The sequence below is a fragment of the Hyla sarda genome, chromosome 2 (genome assembly GCF_029499605.1).
Source record: "Hyla sarda isolate aHylSar1 chromosome 2, aHylSar1.hap1, whole genome shotgun sequence".
NCBI lineage: Eukaryota > Metazoa > Chordata > Amphibia > Anura > Hylidae > Hyla > Hyla sarda.
The window spans coordinates 2,769,980-2,796,825 of record NC_079190.1 but is presented as its reverse complement, the minus strand read 5'-3'; the positions used below and the strand labels follow the sequence as shown (position 1 = coordinate 2,796,825).

The window sequence follows — 26,846 nt, the reverse complement described above, 5'->3', positions numbered from 1 at the left end:
GACTGTGACACACGAGGGGTTGTCACAGGAAGTGGGAACGTTTCTTCTGCCCGGTATAAAGATGGCCGCCTTCTTCTCCTGTGTGGGTCATGTGACATTTTACCACGGTAACCAGCAGCAGCTGTTGGGCGGGACTGGTCACTATGGAGACTGAGGACGCGTCTCTATGGTAACAGGAAGCGGCGGATACAAGAAGGAGAGCGGAGATCGTGCGGTAGATCCGGCGTCTACACCCGAGCGGCCCCGGTACAGGACACAGACATGTCTGACCTCGGATCCGACTTCGAGGAAGAAGCTGAACCCGATCTGGGGGTGAGAAACCGGGGGGAGAGTATACAGGAGGGTGTATATAGAGGAGTATACAGGAGGGTGTATATAGAGGAGTATACAGGGGGTGTATATAGAGGAGTATACGGGGGGTGTATATAGAGGAGTATACAGGAGCGTGTATATAGAGGAGTATACAGGAGGGTGTATATAGAGGAGTATACAGGGGGTGTATATAGAGGAGTATACAGGAGGTGTATATAGAGGAGTATACAGGGGGTGTATATAGAGGAGTATACAGGAGGTGTATATAGAAGAGTATACAGGAGGGTGTATATAGAGGAGTATACAGGGGGGTATATAGAGGAGTATACAGGGGGTGTATATAAAGGAGTATACAGGGGGTGTATATAGAAGAGTATACAGGAGGGTGTATATAGAGGAGTATACAGGGGGTGTATATAGAGGAGTATACAGGAGGTGTATATAGAGGAGTATACAGGAGGTGTATATAGAGGAGTATACAGGAGGTGTATATAGAGGAGTATACAGGGGGTGTATATAGAGGAGTATACAGGAGGGTGTATATAGAGGAGTATACAGGGGGTGTATATAGAGGAGTATACAGGAGGTGTATATAGAGGAGTATACAGGAGGTGTATATAGAAGAGTATACAGGAGGGTGTATATAGAGGAGTATACAGGAGGGTGTATATAGAGGAGTATGCAGGGGGTGTATATAGAGGAGTATACAGGAGGTGTATGTAGAGGAGTATACAGGAGGGTGTATATAGAGGAGTATACAGGGGGTGTATATAGAGGAGTATACAGGAGGTGTATATAGAGGAGTATACAGGAGGTGTATATAGAAGAGTATACAGGAGGGTGTATATAGAGGAGTATACAGGAGGGTGTATATAGAGGAGTATGCAGGGGGTGTATATAGAGGAGTATACAGGAGGTGTATATAGAGGAGTATACAGGGGGTGTATATAGAGGAGTATACAGGAGGGTGTATATAGAGGAGTATACAGGAGGTGTATATAGAGGAGTATACAGGGGGTGTATATAGAGGAGTATACAGGAGGGTGTATATAGAGGAGTATACAGGAGGGTGTATATAGAGGAGTATACAGGGGTGTATATAGAGGAGTATACAGGAGCGTGTATATAAAGGAGTATACAGGGGGTGTATATAGAGGAGTATACAGGAGGGTGTATATAGAGGAGTATACAGGGGGTGTATATAGAGGAGTATACAGGAGGTGTATGTAGAGGAGTATACAGGAGGTGTATATAGAGGAGTATACAGGGGTGTATATAGAGGAGTATACAGGAGGGTGTATATAGAGGAGTATACAGGAGGTGTATATAGAGGAGTATACAGGGGGTGTATATAGAGGAGTATACAGGAGGGTGTATATAGAGGAGTATACAGGAGGGTGTATATAGAGGAGTATACAGGAGGGTGTATATAGAGGAGTATACAGGGGGTGTTTATAGAGGAGTATACAGGAGGGTGTATATAGAGGAGTATACAGGAGGTGTATATAGAGGAGTATACAGGAGGGTGTATATAGAGGAGTATACAGGAGGGTGTATATAGAGGAGTATACAGGGGGTGTATATAGAGGAGTATACAGGAGGGTGTATATAGAGGAGTATACAGGAGGGTGTATATAGAGGAGTATACAGGGGGTGTATATAGAGGAGTATACAGGAGGTTTATATAGAGGAGTATACAGGGGGGTATATAGAGGAGTATACAGGAGGGTGTATATAGAGGAGTATACAGGGGTGTATATAGAGGAGTATACAGGGGGTGTATATAGAGGAGTATACAGGAGGGTGTATATAGAGGAGTATACAGGAGGGTGTATATAGAGGAGTATACAGGGGGTGTATATAGAGGAGTATACAGGAGGTTTATATAGAGGAGTATACAGGGGGGTATATAGAGGAGTATACAGGAGGGTGTATATAGAGGAGTATACAGGGGTGTATATAGAGGAGTATACAGGGGGTGTATATAGAGGAGTATACAGGAGGGTGTATATAGAGGAGTATACAGGAGGGTGTATATAGAGGAGTATACAGGGGTGTATATAGAGGAGTATACAGGGGGTGTATATAGAGGAGTATACAGGAGGTATATATAGAGGAGTATACAGGAGGGTGTATATAGAGGAGTATACAGGGGTGTATATAGAGGAGTATACAGGGGGTGTATATAGAGGAGTATACAGGAGGGTGTATATAGAGGAGTATACAGGAGGGTGTATATAGAGGAGTATACAGGGGTGTATATAGAGGAGTATACAGGGGGTGTATATAGAGGAGTATACAGGAGGTATATATAGAGGAGTATACAGGAGGTGTATATAGAGGAGTATACAGGAGGTGTATATAGAGGAGTATACAGGGGCTGTGTATATAGAGGAGGATACAGGGGGGTATATAGAGGAGTATACAGGGGGTGTATATAGAGGAGGATACAGGGGGTGTATATAGAGGAGGATACAGGGGTGTAGATAGAGGAGGATACAGGGGGTGTATATAGAGGAGTATACAGGGGGTGTATATAGAGGAGTATACAGGGGGTGTATATAGAGGAGTATACAGGAGGTTTATATAGAGGAGTATACAGGGGGGTATATAGAGGAGTATACAGGAGGGTGTATATAGAGGAGTATACAGGGGGTGTATATAGAGGAGTATACAGGAGGGTGTATATAGAGGAGTATACAGGAGGGTGTATATAGAGGAGTATACAGGGGTGTATATAGAGGAGTATACAGGGGGTGTATATAGAGGAGTATACAGGGGGTGTATATAGAGGAGTATACAGGAGGTATATATAGAGGAGTATACAGGAGGTGTATATAGAGGAGTATACAGGAGGTGTATATAGAGGAGTATACAGGGGCTGTGTATATAGAGGAGGATACAGGGGGGTATATAGAGGAGTATACAGGGGGTGTATATAGAGGAGGATACAGGGGGTGTATATAGAGGAGTATACAGGGGGTGTATATAGAGGAGTATACAGGGGGTGTATATAGAGGAGTATACAGGGGGTGTATATAGAGGAGTATACAGGGGGTGTATATAGAGGAGTATACAGGGGGTATATATAAAGGAGTATACAGGGGGTGTATATAGAGGAGTATACAGGGGGTGTATATAGAGGAGTATACAGGGGGTGTATATAGAGGAGTATACAGGAGGTGTATATAGAGGAGTATACAGGAGGTGTATATAGAGGAGTATACAGGAGATGTATACAGGGGGTGTATATAGAGGAGTATACAGGAGGTGTATATAGAGGAGTATACAGGAGGGTGTATATAGAGGAGTATACAGGAGGGTGTATATAGAGGAGTATACAGGGGTGTATATAGAGGAGTATACAGGAGGTGTATATAGAGGAGTATACAGGGGGTGTATATAGAGGAGTATACAGGGGGTGTATATAGAGGAGTATACAGGGGGTGTATATAGAGGAGTATACAGGGGGTGTATATAGAGGAGTATACAGGAGGTGTATATAGAGGTGTATACAGAGGGTGTATATAGAGGAGTATACAGGAGGGTGTATATAGAGGAGTATACAGGAGGTGTATATAGAGGAGTATACAGGAGGTGTATACAGGAGGGTATATATAGAGGAGTATACAGGAGGGTGTATATAGAGGAGTATACAGGGGGTGTATATAGAGGAGTATACTGGAGGTGTATATAGAGGAGTATACAGGGGGGGTATATAGACGTGTATACAGGGGGGGTATATAGAGGAATATACAGGGGCTGTGTATATAGAGGAGTATACAGGGGGTGTATAGAGGAGTATACAGGGGGTGTATATAGAGGAGTATACAGGGGCTGTGTATATAGAGGAGTATACAGGGGGGGTATATAGAGGAGTATAGAGGGGCTGTGTATATAGAGGAGTATACAGGGGGTGTATAGAGGAGTATACAGGGGGTGTATATAGAGGAGTATACAGCAGGTGTATATACAGATCTAATGTTTGGGCACCCCAGGTAACAATTAGTATTAATGTGCATAAAGAAGCCAAAGAAAGATGGAAGAATCTCCAAAAGGATCAAATTACAGATTAGACATTCTTATAATATGTCACCAAAAGTTACATTTTATTTCCATCATTTACACTTTCAAAATAATAGAAAACAAAAAAATGGCGTCTGCAAAAGTTTGGGCACCCTGCAGAATTTATAGCATGCACTGCGCCCTTTACAAAGCTGAGACCTGCCAGTGTCATGGATTGTTCTCAATCATCATCTGGGAAGACCACGTGATGTCATCTCAAAGGTTATAAATGCCCAGACTCATCTGACCTTGCCCCAACAATCAGCACCATGGGTTCTTCTAAGCAGTTGTCTAGAAATCTGAGACTGAAAATAGTTGACGCTCACAAAGCTGGAGAAGGCTATAAGAAGATAGAAAAATGTTTTCAGATGTCAATATCCTCTGTTCGGAATGTAATTAAGAAATGGCAGTCATCAGTAACAGTGGAAGTTAAAGCAAGATCTGGAAGACCAAGAAAAATATCAGACAGAACAGCTCGCAGGAATGTGAGAAAAACAATTCAAAACCCACGTTTGACTGCACAATCCCTCCAGAAAGATCTGGCAGACACTGGAGTTGTGGTCCACTATTCCACTATAAAGAGATACTTGTACAAATATGGTCTTCATGGAAGAGTCATCAGAAGAAAACCTCTTCTACGTCCTCACAACAAAAATCAGCGTTTGAACTTTGCAAATGAACATATAGACAAGCCTGATGCATTTTGGAAACAAGTTCTGTGGACCGATGAGGTTAAAATTGAACTTTTTGGCCGGAATGAGCAAAGGTACGTTTGGAGAAGAAGGGGAACAGAATTTAATGAAAAGAACCTCTGTCCAACTGTTAAGCATGGGGGTGGATCAATCATGCTTTGGGGTTGTATTGCAGCCAGTGGCACAGGGAACATCTCACGAGTAGAAGGAAAAATGGATTCAATAAAATTTCTGCAAATTTTGGATGCTAACTTGATGCCATCTGTGAAAAAGCTGAAGTTAAAGAGAGGATGGCTTCTACAAATGGATAATGATCCTAAACACACCTCGAAATCCACGGGGGATTACATCAAGAGGCGTAAACTGAAGGTTTTGCCATGGTCTTCACAATCTCCTGACCTCAACATCATTGAAAATCTATGGATAGACCTTAAAGGGGTTGTGCGCTGCCCTTACTTTCGGAGCTCCATGACAGCGGTCGCGCCCCCTCCCATAGACTTTCGTTGAGGGGGCGGGCGAGACGTCACGATGTGCCGGGCGTAACATCATTCCCGGCGGCCGCGAACACGGAAGCCCGCACACAGCATTCGGAGAAATGAACTTCCGGACGCTGTGAGCGGAGCTCCCAAAGTAAGGGCAGCGCACAACCCCTTTAAAAGAGCAGTGCGTGACAGACAGCCCAGAAATCTCAAAGAACTGGAAGACTTTTGTAAGGAAGAATGGGCAAAGATACCTCAAACAAGAATTGAAAGACTCTTGGCTGCTACAAAAAGCATTTACAAGCTGTGATACTTACCAAAGGTATTAACTCTGCAGGGGGCACAAACTTTTGCAGACGCCATTTTTTTTGTTTTCTGTTATTTTGAAAGTGTAAATGATGGAAATAAAATCATGGGGCAGTGGTCAGGACTCAGTGTATAATCATGGAGCAGTGGTCAGGACTCAGTATAGAATCATGGAGCAGTGGTCAGGACTCAGTATATAATCAGGGAGCAGTGGTCAGGACTCAGTATAGAATCATGGAGCAGTGGTCAGGACTCAGTGTATAATCATGGAGCAGTGGTCAGGACTCAGTATAGAATCATGGAGCAGTGGTCAGGACTCAGTATAGAATCATGGAGCAGTGGTCAGGACTCAGTATAGAATCATGGAGCAGTGGTCAGGACTCAGTATAGAATCATGGGGCAGTGGTCAGGACTCAGTATAGAATCATGGAGCAGTGGTCAGGACTCAGTATAGAATCATGGAGCAGTGGTCAGGACTCAGTATAGAATCATGGAGCAGTGGTCAGGACTCAGTATAGAATCATGGAGCAGTGGTCAGGACTCAGTATAGAATCATGGAGCAGTGGTCAGGACTCAGTATAGAATCATGGAGCAGTGGTCAGGACTCAGTATAGAATCATGGAGCAGTGGTCAGGACTCAGTATAGAATCATGGAGCAGTGGTCAGGACTCATTATAGAATCATGGAGCAGTGGTCAGGACTCAGTATAGAATCATGGAGCAGTGGTCAGGACTCAGTATAGAATCATGGAGCAGTGGTCAGGACTCAAGATAGAATCATGGAGCAGTGGTCAGGACTCAGTATAGAATCATGGAGCAGTGGTCAGGACTCAGTATAGAATCATGGAGCAGTGGTCAGGACTCCGTATAGAATCATGGAGCAGTGGTCAGGACTCAGTATAGAATCATGGAGCAGTGGTCAGGACTCAGTATAGAATCATGGAGCAGTGGTCAGGACTCAGTATAGAATCATGGAGCAGTGGTCAGGACTCCGTATAGAATCATGGAGCAGTGGTCAGGACTCAGTATAGAATCATGGAGCAGTGGTCAGGACTCAGTATAGAATCATGGAGCAGTGGTCAGGACTCAGTATATACTCATGGAGCAGTGGTCAGGACTCATTATAGAATCATGGAGCAGTGGTCAGGACTCAGTATAGAATCATGGAGCAGTGGTCAGGACTCAGTATAGAATCATGGAGCAGTGGTCAGGACTCAGTATAGAATCATGGAGCAGTGGTCAGGACTCAGTATAGAATCATGGGGCAGTGGTCAGGACTCAGTATAGAATCATGGGGCAGTGGTCAGGACTCAGTATAGAATCATGGAGCAGTGGTCAGGACTCCGTATAGTATCATGGAGCAGTGGTCAGGACTCAGTATAGAATCATGGAGCAGTGGTCAGGACTCAGTATAGAATCATGGGGCAGTGGTCAGGACTCCGTATAGAATCATGGGGCAGTGGTCAGGACTCAGTATAGAATCATGGGGCAGTGGTCAGGACTCAGTATATACTCATGGAGCAGTGGTCAGGACTCAGTATAGAATCATGGAGCAGTGGTCAGGACTCAGTATAGAATCATGGGGCAGTGGTCAGGACTCAGTATAGAATCATGGGGCAGTGGTCAGGACTCAGTATAGAATCATGGAGCAGTGGTCAGGACTCAGTATAGAATCATGGAGCAGTGGTCAGGACTCAGTATAGAATCATGGAGCAGTGGTCAGGACTCAGTATAGAATCATGGAGCAGTGGTCAGGACTCAGTATAGAATCATGGAGCAGTGGTCAGGACTCAGTATAGAATCATGGAGCAGTGGTCAGGACTCAGTATAGAATCATGGAGCAGTGGTCAGGACTCAGTATAGAATCATGGAGCAGTGGTCAGGACTCAGTATAGAATCATGGGGCAGTGGTCAGGACTCATTATAGAATCATGGAGCAGTGGTCAGGACTCAGTATAGAATCATGGAGCAGTGGTCAGGACTCAGTATAGAATCATGGGGCAGTGGTCAGGACTCAGTATAGAATCATGGGGCAGTGGTCAGGACTCAGTATAGAATCATGGAGCAGTGGTCAGGACTCAGTATAGAATCATGGAGCAGTGGTCAGGACTCAGTATAGAATCATGGAGCAGTGGTCAGGACTCAGTATAGAATCATGGAGCAGTGGTCAGGACTCAGTATAGAATCATGGAGCAGTGGTCAGGACTCTGTATAGAATCATGGAGCAGTGGTCAGGACTCAGTATAGAATCATGGAGCAGTGGTCAGGACTCAGTATATACTCATGGAGCAGTGGTCAGGACTCATTATAGAATCATGGAGCAGTGGTCAGGACTCCGTATAGAATCATGGAGCAGTGGTCAGGACTCAGTATAGAATCATGGAGCAGTGGTCAGGACTCAGTATAGAATCATGGAGCAGTGGTCAGGACTCAGTATAGAATCATGGAGCAGTGGTCAGGACTCAGTATAGATTCATGGAGCAGTGGTCAGGACTCAGTATAGATTCATGGAGCAGTGGTCAGGACTCAGTATAGAATCATGGGGCACTGGTCAGGACTCAGTATAGAATCATGGAGCAGTGGTCAGGACTCAGTATAGAATCATGGAGCAGTGGTCAGGACTCAGTATAGAATCATGGAGCAGTGGTCAGGACTCCGTATAGAATCATGGAGCAGTGGTCAGGACTCAGTATAGAATCATGGAGCAGTGGTCAGGACTCAGTATAGAATCATGGAGCAGTGGTCAGGACTCAGTATAGAATCATGGAGCAGTGGTCAGGACTCAGTATAGAATCATGGAGCAGTGGTCAGGACTCAGTATAGAATCATGGAGCAGTGGTCAGGACTCAGTATAGAATCATGGAGCAGTGGTAAGGACTCAGTATAGAATCATGGAGCAGTGGTCAGGACTCAGTATAGAATCATGGAGCAGTGGTCAGGACTCCGTATAGAATCATGGAGCAGTGGTCAGGACTCAGTATAGAATCATGGAGCAGTGGTCAGGACTCAGTATAGAATCATGGAGCAGTGGTCAGGACTCAGTATAGAATCATGGAGCAGTGGTCAGGACTCATTATAGAATCATGGAGCAGTGGTCAGGACTCAGTATAGAATCATGGAGCAGTGGTCAGGACTCAGTATAGAATCATGGAGCAGTGGTCAGGACTCAGTATAGAATCATGGAGCAGTGGTCAGGACTCAGTATAGAATCATGGGGCAGTGGTCAGGACTCAGTATAGAATCATGGGGCAGTGGTCAGGACTCAGTATATAATCATGGAGCAGTGGTCAGGACTCCGTATAGTATCATGGAGCAGTGGTCAGGACTCAGTATAGAATCATGGCGCAGTGGTCAGGACTCAGTATAGAATCATGGAGCAGTGGTCAGGACTCAGTATAGAATCATGGAGCAGTGGTCAGGACTCAGTATAGAATCATGGAGCAGTGGTCAGGACTCATTATAGAATCATGGGGCAGTGGTCAGGACTCAGTATAGAATCATGGGGCAGTGGTCAGGACTCAGTATAGAATCATGGAGCAGTGGTCAGGACTCAGTATAGAATCATGGAGCAGTGGTCAGGACTCAGTATAGAATCATGGGGCAGTGGTCAGGACTCAGTATAGAATCATGGGGCAGTGGTCAGGACTCAGTATAGAATCATGGAGCAGTGGTCAGGACTCAGTATAGAATCATGGAGCAGTGGTCAGGACTCAGTATAGAATCATGGAGCAGTGGTCAGGACTCAGTATAGAATCATGGCGCAGTGGTCAGGACTCAGTATAGAATCATGGAGCAGTGGTCAGGACTCAGTATAGAATCATGGAGCAGTGGTCAGGACTCAGTATAGAATCATGGAGCAGTGGTCAGGACTCAGTATAGAATCATGGAGCAGTGGTCAGGACTCAGTATAAAATCATGGAGCAGTGGTCAGGACTCAGTATAGAATCATGGAGCAGTGGTCAGGACTCAGTATAGAATCATGGAGCAGTGGTCAGGACTCCATATAGAATCATGGAGCAGTGGTCAGGACTCAGTATAGAATCATGGAGCAGTGGTCAGGACTCAGTATAGAATCATGGAGCAGTGGTCAGGACTCAGTATAGAATCATGGAGCAGTGGTCAGGACTCAGTATAGAATCATGGAGCAGTGGTCAGGACTCAGTATAGAATCATGGAGCAGTGGTCAGGACTCTGTATAGAATCATGGAGCAGTGGTCAGGACTCAGTATAGAATCATGGAGCAGTGGTCAGGACTCAGTATATACTCATGGAGCAGTGGTCAGGACTCATTATAGAATCATGGAGCAGTGGTCAGGACTCCGTATAGAATCATGGAGCAGTGGTCAGGACTCAGTATAGAATCATGGAGCAGTGGTCAGGACTCAGTATAGAATCATGGAGCAGTGGTCAGGACTCAGTATAGAATCATGGAGCAGTGGTCAGGACTCAGTATAGAATCATGGAGCAGTGGTCAGGACTCAGTATAGAATCATGGAGCAGTGGTCAGGACTCAGTATAGAATCATGGAGCAGTGGTCAGGACTCAGTATAGAATCATGGAGCAGTGGTCAGGACTCAGTATAGAATCATGGAGCAGTGGTCAGGACTCAGTATAGAATCATGGAGCAGTGCTCAGGACTCCGTATAGAATCATGGAGCAGTGGTCAGGACTCCGTATAGAATCATGGAGCAGTGGTCAGGACTCAGTATAGAATCATGGAGCAGTGGTCAGGACTCAGTATAGAATCATGGAGCAGTGGTCAGGACTCAGTATAGAATCATGGAGCAGTGGTCAGGACTCAGTATAGAATCATGGAGCAGTGGTCAGGACTCAGTATAGAATCATGGAGCAGTGGTCAGGACTCAGTATAGAATCATGGAGCAGTGGTCAGGACTCAGTATAGAATCATGGAGCAGTGGTCAGGACTCAGTATAGAATCATGGAGCAGTGGTCAGGACTCAGTATAGAATCATGGAGCAGTGGTCAGGACTCCGTATAGAATCATGGAGCAGTGGTCAGGACTCAGTATAGAATCATGGAGCAGTGGTCAGGACTCGGTATAGAATCATGGAGCAGTGGTCAGGACTCGGTATAGAATCATGGAGCAGTGGTCAGGACTCAGTATAGAATCATGGAGCAGTGGTCAGGACTCGGTATATACTCATGGAGCAGTGGTCAGGACTCATTATAGAATCATGGAGCAGTGGTCAGGACTCAGTATAGAATCATGGAGCAGTGGTCAGGACTCAGTATAGAATCATGGCGCAGTGGTCAGGACTCAGTATAAAATCATGGATCAGTGGTCAGGACTCAGTATAGAATCATGGAGCAGTGGTCAGGACTCAGTATAGAATCATGGAGCAGTGGTCAGGACTCATTATAGAATCATGGGGCAGTGGTCAGGACTCAGTATAGAATCATGGAGCAGTGGTCAGGACTCAGTATAGAATCATGGAGCAGTGGTCAGGACTCATTATAGAATCATGGAGCAGTGGTCAGGACTCAGTATAGAATCATGGAGCAGTGGTCAGGACTCAGTATAGAATCATGGAGCAGTGGTCAGGACTCATTATAGAATCATGGAGCAGTGGTCAGGACTCAGTATAGAATCATGGAGCAGTGGTCAGGACTCAGTATAGAATCATGGAGCAGTGGTCAGGACTCAGTATAGAATCATGGGGCAGTGGTCAGGACTCATTATAGAATCATGGAGCAGTGGTCAGGACTCAGTATAGAATCATGGGGCAGTGGTCAGGACTCAGTATAGAATCATGGAGCAGTGGTCAGGACTCATTATAGAATCATGGAGCAGTGGTCAGGACTCAGTATATAATCAGGGAGCAGTGGTCAGGACTCAGTATAGAATCATGGAGCAGTGGTCAGGACTCAGTGACTCCCCCTTTCTTCCCTCAGGAATATGACGGTGAGAGGAATGAAGCCGGAGAAAGACATGGACAAGGCAAAGCACGACTCCCGAACGGAGAAACGTACGATGGGATGTATGAGAGCGGGCGGCGGCACGGCCAGGTGACCACATTAACCCTAAAATCACCAGAGATAACATCATTGGCCATAAGTCACAAAAATGATTTTCCCTCCACAGGGGACGTATCGCTTCAAGAATGGCGCACGTTACATAGGGGAATATTACCAGAACCGCAAACACGGGGTCGGGACCTTCATGTATCCAGACGGCTCCAAATATGAAGGTAACGTATGTGGTGAGAATACAACAAAACGTCCCACTAATTTATACAGAACAGATAAAGACACTCTCAGAGGCTACTTATCAGCAGTGAACCTCTTGGTGAGGAATCGGTGACATGACTCTACCAAGCAAGACATTATATCGAGGTGACCCCATTGGACCAGTGAAGCAGGGGGGTGTTTTGATGGATCGCTCTAAATCAGTGGTCTTCAACCTGCGGACCTCCAGATGTTGCAAAACTACAACTCCCAGCATGCCCGGACAGCCAACGGCTGTCCGGGCATGCTGGGAGTTGTAGTTTTGCAACATCTGGAGGTCCGCAGGTTGAAGACCACTGCTCTAAATAAACTGTAAGAAGAGGAGAGGAGGAGTGGTGGTGATGTCACCGCCCCCATTACTTGTCTGTCCAATGACAGCAGCCACATGGTCATCGTGTACAATGATGTCATAAAAGAGAATCCTGGACTCTTACAGGTCGTCCTTATTGATGAATCCAGGTTCTGTTCCGGATTTGAGGACGACCGATTGGATTATGGGAGTCTCATAATTAATGCGACACACACTGCCCCCTGCTGGTGGGAGGATTGTAACGTGTGGAGATGATACATTGTAACGTGTGGAGATGATACATTGTAACGTGTGGAGATGATACATTGTAACGTGTGGAGATGATACATTGTAACGTGTAGAGATGATACATTGTAACGTGTAGGATGATACATTGTAACTTGTGGAGATGATACATTGTAACGTGTAGAGATGATACATTGTAACGTGTAGAGATGATACATTGTAACGTGTGGAGGTGATACATTGTAACGTGTAGAGATGATACATTGTAACGTGTGGAGATGATACATTGTAACGTGTGGAGATGATACATTGTAACGTGTAGGATGATACATTGTAACGTGTAGAGATGATACATTGTAACGTGTGGAGATGATACATTGTAACGTGTAGAGATGATACATTGTAACGTGTAGAGATGATACATTGTAACGTGTAGAGATGATACATTGTAACTTGTGGAGATGATACATTGTAACGTGTGGAGATGATACATTGTAACGTGTAGGATGATACATTGTAACGTGTGGAGATGATACATTGTAACGTGTAGAGATTATACATTGTAACGTGTGGAGATGATACATTGTAACGTGTAGAGATTATACATTGTAACGTGTGGAGATGATACATTGTAACGTGTGGAGAGGATACATTGTAACGTTTAGGATGATACATTGTAACTTGTAGGATGATACATTGTGACGAGTGGAAATGATACATTGTAACGAGTCATACTGTGATGCTCTGCAGGTTCTCTTCCGGCACTAACTCTTCTTCTCTTGTGTTCGGCTCCAGGTGACTGGGTGGACGACCAGAGACAAGGCCAGGGGGTCTACACCTACACCAACGGGGACGCGTACAGCGGGGACTGGTTCGGCCATCAGAGGTACTGAGTGTTACTTACAGGATGAACAGAGCTCAGGTCTGGGGGAAGGGAAAACAGCATTATAAGGGGTCTCTCACATCCTCCACCATCAGGGGGCGCTCTCTTAGTGAGGGGTCACTCACATCCTCCGCCATCAGGAGGCGCTCTCTCAGTGAGGGGTCACTCACATCCTCCACCATCAGGGGGCGCTCTCTCAGTGATTGGTCACTCACATCCTCCGCCATCAGGGGGCCCTCTCTCAGTGAGGGGTCACTCACATCCTCCACCATCAGGGGGCCCTCTCTCAGTGAGGGGTCACTCACATCCTCCACCATCAGGGGGCGCTCACTCAGTGAGGGGTCACTCACATCCTCCACCATCAGGGGCGCTCTCTCAGTGAGGGGTCACTCACATCCTCCGCCATCAGTGGGCGCTCTCTCAGTGAGGGGTCACTCACATCCTCCACCATCAGGGGGCGCTCTCTCAGTGAGGGGTCATTCACATCCTCCGCCATCAGGGGGTGCTGTCTCAGTGAGGGGTCACTCACATCCTCCACCATCAGGGGGCGCTGTCTTAATGATGGGTCACTCACATCCTCCACCATCAGGGGGTGCTGTCTCAGTGAGGGGTCACTCACATCCTCCACCATCAGGGGGCGCTCTCTCAGTGAGGGGTCACTCACATCCTCCGCCATCAGGGGGGCGCTGTCTCAGTGAAGGGTCACTCACATCCTCCACCATCTGGGGGCGCTCTCTCAGTGATGAGTCACTCACATCCTCCACCATCAGGGGGCGCTCTCTCAGTGAGGGGTCACTCACATCCTCCACCATCAGGGGGCGCTGTCTCAATGAGGGGTCACTCACATCCTCCACCATTAGGAGGCGCTCTCTCAGTGAGGGGTCACTCACATCCTCCACCATCAGGGGTCACTCACATCCTCCGCCATCAGGGGGCGCTCTCTCAGTGAGGGGTCACTCACATCCTCCACCATCAGGGGTCACTCACATCCTCCGCCATCAGGGGGCGCTCTCTCAGTGAGAGGTCACTCACATCCTCCACCATCAGGGGGCGCTCTCTTAGTGAGGGGTCACTCACATCCTCCACCATCAGGGGGCACTCTCTTAATGATGGTTCACTCACATCCTCCACCATCAGGGGGCGCTCTCTTAGTGAGAGGTCACTCACATCCTCCACCATCAGGGGGCGCTCTCTTAGTGAGGGGTCACTCACATCCTCCACCATCAGGGGGCACTCTCTTAATGATGGGTCACTCACATCCTCCACCATCAGGGGGCGCTCTCTTAATGATGGGTCACTCACATCCTCCACCATCAGGGGGCGCTCTCTCAGTGAGGGGTCACTCACATCCTCCGCCATCAGGGGGCGCTCTCTTAATGATATATCTCTCGTCTCTCCTCCAGGCACGGGCAGGGGCTCTACACTTACGCTGACACCGGATCCAAATACATCGGTACCTGGGTGAACGGCAAACAGGACGGGGCCGGGGAGCTGGTCCATCACAACCACCGCTACCTGGGGAAGTTCTCCAATAACACAGTGAGTGAAGAGCTCTGCTTGCTGTCAGTTCTTGTTTATGTCCATGTATAGACTTAATACTGTGTCACAGATGAGGGTTTGTTACAATGTATGTGTGCAGGCAGACACACCGGCAGAGCTCACCTGGACTCCTTACCTGAACTGATACAGTGTAACAAACGTCAGCTGTGTAAGCAGTTCTGAGTTATCATCCACTGGAGTCACCTCCCTCTTCACTGATCTCCTTCTCTTCTCCGCAGATCCTGGGTCCTGGGAAATACGTGTTTGACATCGGATGTGAGCAGCACGGATCATATGTGCAGGTGGAGCAGGTGAGCGCAGATCAGTCAGACATCACTAATCCAGCACTGATCAGTCAGACATCCCTATACAGCGCAGATCAGTCAGACATCACTAATCCAGCACAGATCAGTCAGACATCTCTATCCCAGCACTGATCAGTCAGACATCACTATCCCAGCACTGATCAGTCAGACATCTCTATCCCAGCGCAGATCAGTCAGACATCACTAATCCAGCACTGATCAGTTAGACATCACTATACAGCGCAGATCAGTCAGACATCACTATCCCAGCACTGATCAGTCAGACATCTCTATCCCAGCGCAGATCAGTCAGACATCACTATCCCAGCGCAGATCAGTCAGACATCACTAACCCAGCACTGATCAGTCAGACATCACTATCCCAGCACAGATCAGTCAGACACCACTATCCCAGCACAGATCAGTCAGACATCACTATCCCAGCACTGATCAGTCAGACATCACTATCCCAGCACAGATCAGTCAGACATCACTATCCCAGCACAGATCAGTCAGACACCACTATCCCAGCACAGATCAGTCAGACATCACTATCCCAGCACTGATCAGTCAGACATCACTATCCCGGCACTGATCAGTCAGACATCACTATCCCAGCACTGATCAGTCAGACATCACTATCCCAGCACTGATCAGTCAGACATCACTATCCCAGCACTGATCAGTCAGACATCACTATCCCAGCACTGATCAGTCAGACATCACTATCCCAGCACTGATCAGTCAGACATCTCTATCCCGGCGCAGATCAGTCAGACATTACTATCCCAGCGCAGATCAGTCAGACATCTCTATCCCAGCGCAGATCAGTCAGACATCACTATACAGCGCAGATCAGTCAGACATCACTAACCCAGCACTGATCAGTCAGACATCACTATCCCAGCGCAGATCAGTCAGACATCACTATCCCAGCACTGATCAGTCAGACATCACTAACCCAGCACAGATCAGTCAGACATCACTAACCCAGCGCAGATCAGTCAGACATCACTATCCCAGCACTAATCGGTCAGACATCACTATCCCATTGCAGATCAGCCAGACATCACTATCCCAGCACTGATCAGTCAGACATCACTATCCCAGCACTGATCAGTCAGACATCACTATCACAGCGCAGATCAGTCAGACATCACTATCCCAGCACAGATCAGTCAGACATCTCTATCCCAGCGCAGATCAGTCAGACATCACTATCCCGGCGCAGATCAGTCAGACATCTCTATCCCAGCGCAGATCAGCCAGACATCTCTATCCCAGCGCAGATCAGCCAGACATCACTATCCCAGCGCAGATCAGTCAGACATCACTATCCCAGCGCAGATCAGTCAGACATCACTATCCCAGCACTGATCAGTCAGACATCTCTATCCCAGCGCAGATCAGTCAGACATCACTATCCCAGCACTGATCAGTTAGACATCACTATCCCAGCACTGATCAGTCAGACATCTCTATCCCAGCGCTGATCAGTCAGACATCACTATCCCAGCACTGATCAGTCAGAAATCACTATCCCAGCACTGATCAGTCAGACATCTCTATCCCAGCGCAGATCAGTCAGACATCTCTATCCCAGCACTGATCAATCGGACATCACTATCCCAGCACTGATCAGTCAGACATCTCTATCCCAGCGCAGATCAGTCAGACATCACTATCCCAGCGCAGATCAGTCAGACATCACTATCCCAGCACTGATCAGTCAGACATCTCTATCCCAGCGCAGATCAGTCAGACATCACTATCCCAGCACTGATCAGTTAGACATCACTATCCCAGCACTGATCAGTCAGACATCTCTATCCCAGCGCTGATCAGTCAGACATCACTATCCCAGCACTGATCAGTCAGAAATCACTATCCCAGCACTGATCAGTCAGACATCTCTATCCCAGCGCAGATCAGTCAGACATCTCTATCCCAGCACTGATCAATCGGACATCACTATCCCAGCACTGATCAGTCAGACATCTCTATCCCAGCGCAGATCAGTCAGACATCACTATCCCAGCGCAGATCAGTCAGACATCACTATCCCAGCACTGATCAGTCAGACATCTCTATCCCAGCGCAGATCAGTCAGACATCACTATCCCAGCACTGATCAGTCAGACATCACTATACAGCGCAGATCAGTTAGACATCACTATACAGCGCAGATCAGTCAGACATCACTATTCCAGCACTGATCAGTCAGACATCACTATCCCAGCGCAGATCAGTCAGACATCACTAACCAGCGCAGATCAGTCAGACATCACTAACCCAGCACTGATCAGTCAGACATCACTAACCCAGCACTGATCAGTCAGACATCACTAACCCAGCACTGATCAGTCAGACATCACTATCCCAGCACTGATCAGTCAGACATCACTATCCCAGCACTGATCAGTCAGACATCACTATCCCAGCGCAGATGAGTCAGACATCACTATCCCAGCGCAGATGAGTCAGACATCACTATCCCAGCACAGATCAGTCAGACATCACTAATCCAGCGCAGATCAGTCAGACATCACTATCCCAGCACTGATCAGTCAGACATCACTATCCCAGCACTGATCAGTCAGACATCACTAACCCAGCGCTGATCAGTCAGACATCACTATCCCAGCACTGATCAGTCAGACATCACTATCCCAGCACAGATCAGTCAGACATCACTAATCCAGCGCAGATCAGTCAGACATCACTATCCCAGCACTGATCAGTCAGACATCACTATCCCAGCACTGATCAGTCAGACATCACTAACCCAGCGCTGATCAGTCAGACATCACTATCCCAGCACTGATCAGTCAGACATCACTATCCCAGCACTGATCAGTCAGACATCACTATCACAGCGCAGATCAGTCAGACATCACTATCCCAGCACTGATCAGTCAGACATCACTAATCCAGCGCAGATCAGTCAGACATCACTATCCCAGCACTGATCAGTCAGACATCACTATCACAGCGCAGATCAGTCAGACATCACTATCCCAGCACTGATCAGTCAGACATCACTAATCCAGCGCAGATCAGTCAGACATCGCTATCCCAGCGCAGATCAGTCAGACATCACTAATCACAGCGCAGATCAGTCAGACATCACTATCCCGGCGCAGATCAGTCAGACATCACTATCCCAGCGCAGATCAGTCAGACATCACTATCCCAGCACTGATCAGTCAGACATCACTATACAGCGCAGATCAGTCAGACATCACTATCCCAGCACTGATCAGTCAGACATCACTAACCCAGCGCTGATCAGTCAGACATCACTATCCCAGCACTGATCAGTCAGACATCACTATCCCAGCACTGATCAGTCAGACATCACTATCACAGCGCAGATCAGTCAGACATCACTATCCCAGCACTGATCAGTCAGACATCACTAATCCAGCGCAGATCAGTCAGACATCACTATCCCAGCACTGATCAGTCAGACATCACTATCACAGCGCAGATCAGTCAGACATCACTATCCCAGCACTGATCAGTCAGACATCACTAATCCAGCGCAGATCAGTCAGACATCGCTATCCCAGCGCAGATCAGTCAGACATCACTAATCACAGCGCAGATCAGTCAGACATCACTATCCCGGCGCAGATCAGTCAGACATCACTATCCCAGCGCAGATCAGTCAGACATCACTATCCCAGCATTGATCAGTCAGACATCACTATACAGCGCAGATCAGTCAGACATCACTATCCCAGCACTGATCAGTCAGACATCACTATCCCAGCACTGATCAGTCAGACATCACTAACCCAGCGCTGATCAGTCAGACATCACTATCCCAGCACTGATCAGTCAGACATCACTATCCCAGCACAGATCAGTCAGACATCACTAATCCAGCGCAGATCAGTCAGACATCACTATCCCAGCACTGATCAGTCAGACATCACTATCCCAGCACTGATCAGTCAGACATCACTAACCCAGCGCTGATCAGTCAGACATCACTATCCCAGCACTGATCAGTCAGACATCACTATCCCAGCACTGATCAGTCAGACATCACTATCACAGCGCAGATCAGTCAGACATCACTATCCCAGCACTGATCAGTCAGACATCACTAATCCAGCGCAGATCAGTCAGACATCACTATCCCAGCACTGATCAGTCAGACATCACTATCACAGCGCAGATCAGTCAGACATCACTATCCCAGCACTGATCAGTCAGACATCACTAATCCAGCGCAGATCAGTCAGACATCGCTATCCCAGCGCAGATCAGTCAGACATCACTAATCACAGCGCAGATCAGTCAGACATCACTATCCCGGCGCAGATCAGTCAGACATCACTATCCCAGCGCAGATCAGTCAGACATCACTATCCCAGCACTGATCAGTCAGACATCACTATACAGCGCAGATCAGTCAGACATCACTATCCCAGCACTGATCAGTCAGACATCGCTATCCCAGCACTGATCAGTCAGACATCACTAACCCAGCGCAGATCAGTCAGACATCACTATCCCAGCACTGATCAGTCAGACATCACTATCCCAGCACTGATCAGTCAGACATCACTATCACAGCGCAGATCAGTCAGACATCACTATCCCAGCACTGATCAGTCAGACATCACTAATCACAGCAGAGATCAGTCAGACATCGCTATCCCAGCGCAGATCAGTCAGACATCACTAATCACAGCGCAGATCAGTCAGACATCACTATCCCGGCGCAGATCAGTCAGACATCACTATCCCAGCACTGATCAGTCAGACATCACTATCCCAGCGCAGATCAGTCAGACATCACTATCCCAGCACAGATCAGTCAGACATCACTAATCCAGCACTGATCAGTCAGACATCACTATCCCAGCACTGATCAGTCAGACATCACTATCCCAGCGCAGATCAGTCAGACATCACTATCCCAGCACAGATCAGTCAGACATCACTAATCCAGCACTGATCAGTCAGACATCACTATCCCAGCGCAGATCAGTCAGACATCACTAACCCAGCGCAGATCAGTCAGACATCACTATCCCAGCACTGATCAGTCAGACATCACTATCCCAGCACTGATCAGTCAGACATCACTATCCCAGCACTGATCAGTTAGACATCACTATCCCAGCACTGATCAGTCAGACATCACTATCCCAGCACTGATCAGTCAGACATCTCTATCCCAGCGCAGATCAGTCAGACATCACTAACCCAGCACAGATCAGTCAGACATCACTATCCCAGCACTGATCAGTCAGACATCACTATCCCAGCACTGATCAGTCAGACATCACTATCCCAGCACTGATCAGTCAGACATCACTATCCCAGCACTGATCAGTCAGACATCACTATCCCAGCACTGATCAGTCAGACATCACTATCCCAGCACTGATCAGTCAGACATCACTATCCCAGCACTGATCAGTCAGACATCACTAACCCAGCGCAGATACCATTCATCTCCAGTCTGCTGCACATCTCCACCACTGAGCTCCATATAACTCTACATGCTGACTGCTCCACTCACCTCCGGAGCTGCAATCACTATTCTTCTGTTACATCATATCTTATCCTCTTCTCACCTTCAGCTCTGGATGTGACTAAATAAAGTAGGATGAAACTCACATTTTTGGATAATTGTTGTGTACTTAGTCAGTGGCCCTCAGAGGTGAATCTAGGGGGATATTCATTGTTTTCATTGTTTATTGTTTTCTGATTGGCTCCATCTTTGCTGTAGTGTTGCTTTATCTCTTATATCAGTGGTTCTTCAAACTGTGGCCCTCCAGATGTTGCAAAACTACAACTCCCAGCATGCCCGGACAGCCAACGGCTGTCCGGGCATGCTGGGAATTGTAGTTTTGCCACATCTGGAGGGCCACAGTTTGAAGACCACTGTCTTCTTATATGTTATAAATGTGATTTATGACACAATCAGAGTCATAACGATTATTCACATTGTGTTAAAGCCGCAGCAGCTGACTCCCCCCGACCAGGGGACAGTGGGGGTCTCCTCCATCCCAGCGTACAAGGACACCCCTGTAATGGAGGCCTTTGTGCTGAACAGCTCTGCGGTACCCCAGGTGCTGGCCGGCTTGGTGTGCAGTGTCTTTGCATGTTGTTGATAGAAGGCAGTGCATGCTCTGGGGGGGGCACTCAACCTACACTGAGTTTACTGTGATACCACTGCGCCAGCCAGGGGTCTTCATACTGAGAAGACCCCCCCAGTGTATCATATGAGACATACAGCTAAATAACCTGTCCTGCCTATAACACAGGAGAAGGAGGAAGAGGAGGAGGAGGAGCCTCTGGCTGTGCCCGTAACACGGTGGAATCCGGAGAAGATCAGCAGCCTGACCCTGTGGTCACCAACAGCAGTGGTGCAGCCGCCAGCCCCAGGTACTGTATATATAGACATCTGTACACATTGACCTCTCTGACCTACACCTCTAGAACCCTACACTGGGGTTGGTGCTCACATAATCCTCTGTGCCTTCAGACTTCTCCCAGGCCCTTACCATCTCCTCATCTCCTTGTAGTGGTTGGAGAACCAATTGGATCTGACACCGCTCCTGTGGACACTACCGCAGACCCCAGAGACCAGAATGTAGAAACCACCGAGGCACCAGCTCAGGAACAGTCATCTGAACCCGTCACTGCCGAGGCCGAACCAGCCTCTGAGTTACCTGACAGCGCTGGAGGCGAGGAGAGAGAGCCTGATGAAGGTGAGACAGATGACTGATGTTAAAGAGTTAATTTTAGTGGCACAGAATCCCTAAACATCTGCACTGGATAACATTGGTCAGTCACTGGATAACATTGGTCATGGCCCATGACTGTGTTGTCAGTGATTGTTACAATTAGAGGGCCTTGGATAGCCTCACAGTTTCCATATCCAGAATCTCTGGAATGACTCAGAAGCTCTAGAATCTGTGTCCTTCCATCACTCAGGGGCTCTGGAATCTGTATCAATACATCACTCAGAAACTCTCCAATCTGTATCATTTCATCACTCAGAAGCTCTGGAATCTGTGTGATTCTATTACTCAGAGCAGTGTTTCCCAACCAGGGTGCCTCCAGCTGATGCAAAACTACAACTCCCAGCATGCCTGAACAGCTAAAGGCACCCTGGTTGGGAAAAAGTGACTCAGAGGCTCTGGACTCTGTATCATTCCATCACTCATAAGATCTGGACTCTGTGTCATTCCATCACTCATAAGATCTGGACTCTGTATCATTCCTTCACTCATAAGATCTGGACTCTGTATCATTCCATCACTCATAAGATCTGGACTCTGTATCATTCCATCACTCATAAGATCTGGACTCTGTATCATTCCATCACTCATAAGATCTGGACTCTGTGTCATTCCATCACTCATAAGATCTGGACTCTGTGTCATTCCATCACTCATAAGATCTGGACTCTGTATCATTCCATCACTCATAAGATCTGGACTCTGTATCATTCCATCACTCATAAGATCTGGACTCTGTGTCATTCCATCACTCATAAGATCTGGACTCTGTGTCATTCCATCACTCATAAGATCTGGACTCTGTGTCATTCCATCACTCATAAGATCTGGACTCTGTGTCATTCCATCACTCAGAAGCTCTGGAATCTTTGTCATTTAATCACTCGTAAGCTCTGGAATTTTTGTCATTTCGTCACTCAGAAACTCTGGAATCTGTGTCATTCCATCACTCAGAAGCTCTGGAATTGTTACGGCGAGCGCTCCGGGTCCCTGCTCCTCCCCGGAGCGCTCGCGGCGTCTCTCTCTCTGCAGCGCCCCGGTCAGACCCGCTGATCGGGAGCGCTGCACTGACATTGCCGGCGGGGATGCGATTCGTATAGAGGGACGCGCCCGCTCGCGAATCGCATCCCAAGTCACTTATCCGTCCCGGTCCCCGGCTGTCATGTTCTGGCGCGCGCGGCTCCGCTCTCTAGGGCACGCGCGCGCCAGCTCTCTAAGATTTAAAGGGCCAGTGCACCAGTGATTGGTGCCTGGCCCAATCAGTCTAATTAGCTTCCACCTGCTCCCTGTGTATATTACCTCACTTCCCCTGCACTTCCTTGCCGGATCTTGTTGCCTTGTGCCAGTGAAAGCGTTTTGTATATGTCCCAAGCCTGTGTTCCAGATCTTCTGCTATCCTCTTTGACTACGAGCCTTGCCGCCTGCCTCGACCTTCTGCTACGTCTGACCTTGCCTCTGTCTAGTCCTTCTGTCCCACGCCTTCTCAGCAGTCAGCGAGGTTGAGCCGTTGCTGGTGGATACGACCTGGTGGCTACCGCCGCAGCAAGACCATCCCGCTTTGCGGCGGGCTCTGGTGAAAACCAGTAGCAACTTAGAACCGGTCCACCGACACAGTCCACGCCAATCCCTCGCTGACACAGAGGATCCACATCCAGCCTGCCGAATCATAACAGGAATATGTATTATTCCATCACTCAGAGGCTCTGGATTCTGTGTCATTCCATCAATCAGAGTCTCGTGAATCTGGCATTTCAGCACTCAGAGGCTCTGGAATTTGTGTCATTTCATCATTTATAAACTCTGGAATATAAACTTTTGTCATTCCATCACTCAGAAGCTCTGGAATCTGTGTCCTTCCATCACTCAGAGGCTCTGGAATCTGTGTCCTTCCATCACTCAGAGGCTCTGGAATCTGTGTCCTTCCATCACTCAGAGGCTCTGGAATCTTTGTCATTTCAATTTAAAATATATAATAACATTTACTGATTAAATTTGGAACATACAGTAGCTGAATAAATTTAAGAAAATGTGCAGCAAAACCGTGGAGGGTGAGTTTGCATTAGTGCGAGCTCTACACACTGACAGGGGCAGGAGCAGGGGGTAGAGTCCCCACTGGGTTCGATCAGGCGATGACGCCCAGATTTGGAAATGTACTGAATTTATGTATTTTTCTTGCAGACGCAGCAGGTTGAGATACCGAGGAACATGAATATGAATCTACTTCATCCAAAATGGACGCCATCACCCCGAACAGTCAGAGCCAGACCCCAGGGGCCCCAGTCACTGCAGCAGCTTCTATACCACCTGGTCATAAATAAACAGCGTTCACCCCAGACTGAGCCGTGTGGTCATTACTATCTTTGTGCTTGGGGCTTCACACTCGTGCTCGTGATTACTACGATACATACCTACCTGTATGTAAGACATTAAACTTAACAAAGCAGTCAGATTTGTGCCCATAACCGCGACGGAGGGCACACCTTTAGCGGGCATACGTACCCTTTAATGGATAAATTGAAAAAAAGGGAGGGTTGGGAGGGGTCTGCAAAACTTCCCGTATGCCCCCCCAGTAGGTGCAGGGGCATTATATACCCCTGCCTCCTACCCACAACTCCTTAACACCCCACCTAGAAATGCAGGGGGCAGAAAATACACCCCTCACACAAATACAGCCTGATATGCTTAATACTTGTGCTCGGGGCTTCACGCTCATGCTCGTAATTACAACGGTACATACATACCTGTATAAAAGACATTAAACTTAACAAAGTAGTCAGATTTGTGCCTATAACCCCGACGGAGGTCACGCCTTTAGTGGGCAAAAAATCTACCTAGTAGGAAAATGACAGAATTTATAATCATGAACCAATACCACAACCCTAACACAAAACCCACTTTACCCTCTAACGTGAGACAAAAAACAGAATCTGCGAACTAGCTGTCCTAGTAATCGATTCCTAGCACCGAAGAGCTGTGGTGGTCACGCCCACTAAATAAACGAGCCGGTACTGAAACAGGATCAGGCTGACATACTGGCTCATAAATGCCTCTTTAACATGCTTGCCTATGACATCATGGCAATAGTGGAACCAATAGATACCTGTCAGGCATAATATGAAGTTATCCAGTCCCTGTTATTAAGCTGCAAGAATGAGTTAGCAAATGACACACAACAACTACATGACAGACCTTTCATGATAATAACCTTGTTGCATCATATCACCTGTAAATAAAACTACACTCGAATAAGCACCTTACCTGAAGACTAAACCATACCTTAAACTGCCAAGCTTCCGACTCAAAACTGGTCTCAGGAGTGGCGTCTCGCTGTGAGTGACCGATCCCTTCATCACCATCATGCCTGTAGACATGACAGGTCTTTTTGCGTAACCATCATACCTGTAGACGTGACAGATTTTACGTAAACCATCGTGCATGTAGACTAGACAGGTCTTGTGTACCATCGTGCCTATAAATATGCCAGGTCTTAGCGTAACCATCGTGCCTATAGATGTGACAGGTCTTGCATAACCATCGTTCTTTTTGCAACCACCTGTGTGTCATGACGTTATTGCTTTGAAAGCATGTCAGTAACAATAACTACGCAGTGTATCCCCCTGCAGACGTGGCAGGTATGAAAGGTATACAACCACCTATGTGTCATCATGTTGCTCTGAAGACGTGTCTGTAACAAAAACTACGCAGTGTATCCCCCTGCAGACGTGGCAGGTATGAAAGGTATACAACCACCTATGTGTCAGCATGTTGTTGCTCTGAAGACGTATCAGTAACAAAAACTACGCAGTGTATCCCCCTGCAGACGTGGCAGGTGTAACGGTTATACAACCGTCTATGTGTCGTGATGGTTTTGCTCTGAAGACGTGTCAGTAACAACAACTGCACAGCCCAACCCCCTGCAGACGTGGCAGGTATGTTGGGAAAACAACCGCTTATGTGTCATGATATTATTTTGCTGGAGATGTGTCTGCAACAATAACATGGTGCGTGCCGTTAGACAAAAGGATTAAAAGGTAGAGGCTGAATATCAGATGTCAACATACAGTGCTAGTATGTGACCGTAATGCTGACAAATGTAGTACAACTACTACAGTAACTTGTATGACCTATCAGCTGCAGGAACGAATGCCGGTATAACAGCGTAGTAGCGTATGCACGTGATATGAACTGTAACTTGCAAGGTAAACTAATGTTTGCATAGTGTGCTGCTCCAATCCTAGCAATGAGTGGGACTGACTTGGTGGCGTACATGATACAATTAGGATTGCTAGTAAATATAAGACTGCTGTAATAGTAATAAATAGCCGGAACTTCCGCTGAAACTAACAGACATAGTAGCTCAACTGGAAAACATATGCATAGGGTAACACCTATAGTAGTGCGAGTGTGCTATTCAATGTATAGATGTAATTAAACTATCAGGAGTATGCATGTAAATTCTAGCATCGGCATCTGTATGTAAACCTATCTATGCACAGTAAATGGTCATGGACGTATGAATGATATGAAAGCTAAGAACCTATGTACAGTAAAAATGCTGTGTAAGAATGCACAGTGTAAAAGAACATAAAATGCTATCAATACAGTATAGTAGTATAAATATTATAAATGTATGCCCGGAATAAATGCTATGCAGTTATGTACCGTATGAATTCTATGAGCCTATAAAACAGTATAAAGCTATGAGCATATGTGCC

The 26,846-nt window shown here is 47.1% G+C and overlaps 1 protein-coding gene across 1 annotated transcript; it reads left to right on the top strand.

The window, feature by feature from the left end:
* The first annotated feature begins 98 nt into the window (after nucleotides 1-98).
* Nucleotides 99-24,460, top strand: RSPH1 (radial spoke head component 1). Its single transcript, XM_056560254.1, has 9 exons — nucleotides 99-312; nucleotides 11,767-11,880; nucleotides 11,957-12,062; nucleotides 13,430-13,520; nucleotides 14,921-15,056; nucleotides 15,296-15,367; nucleotides 21,652-21,772; nucleotides 21,913-22,098; nucleotides 24,310-24,460. The coding sequence occupies exons 1-9, from the start codon at nucleotides 262-264 to the stop codon at nucleotides 24,321-24,323; spliced, it is 891 nt and encodes a 296-aa protein (XP_056416229.1). The 5' UTR covers nucleotides 99-261; the 3' UTR covers nucleotides 24,324-24,460.
* The last annotated feature ends 2,386 nt before the right edge of the window (nucleotides 24,461-26,846 follow it).

Excerpts from the sequence above, each read along its gene's own strand:
- RSPH1 (XM_056560254.1), top strand. The coding sequence starts at position 262 with ATGTCTGACCTCGGATCCGACTTCGAGGAAGAAGCTGAACCCGATCTG. Across the intron at positions 11,881-11,956 it reads GCGGGCGGCGGCACGGCCAG|GGGACGTATCGCTTCAAGAA; the intron begins GTGACCACATTA and ends TTCCCTCCACAG. Across the intron at positions 13,521-14,920 it reads GACTGGTTCGGCCATCAGAG|GCACGGGCAGGGGCTCTACA; the intron begins GTACTGAGTGTT and ends TCTCTCCTCCAG.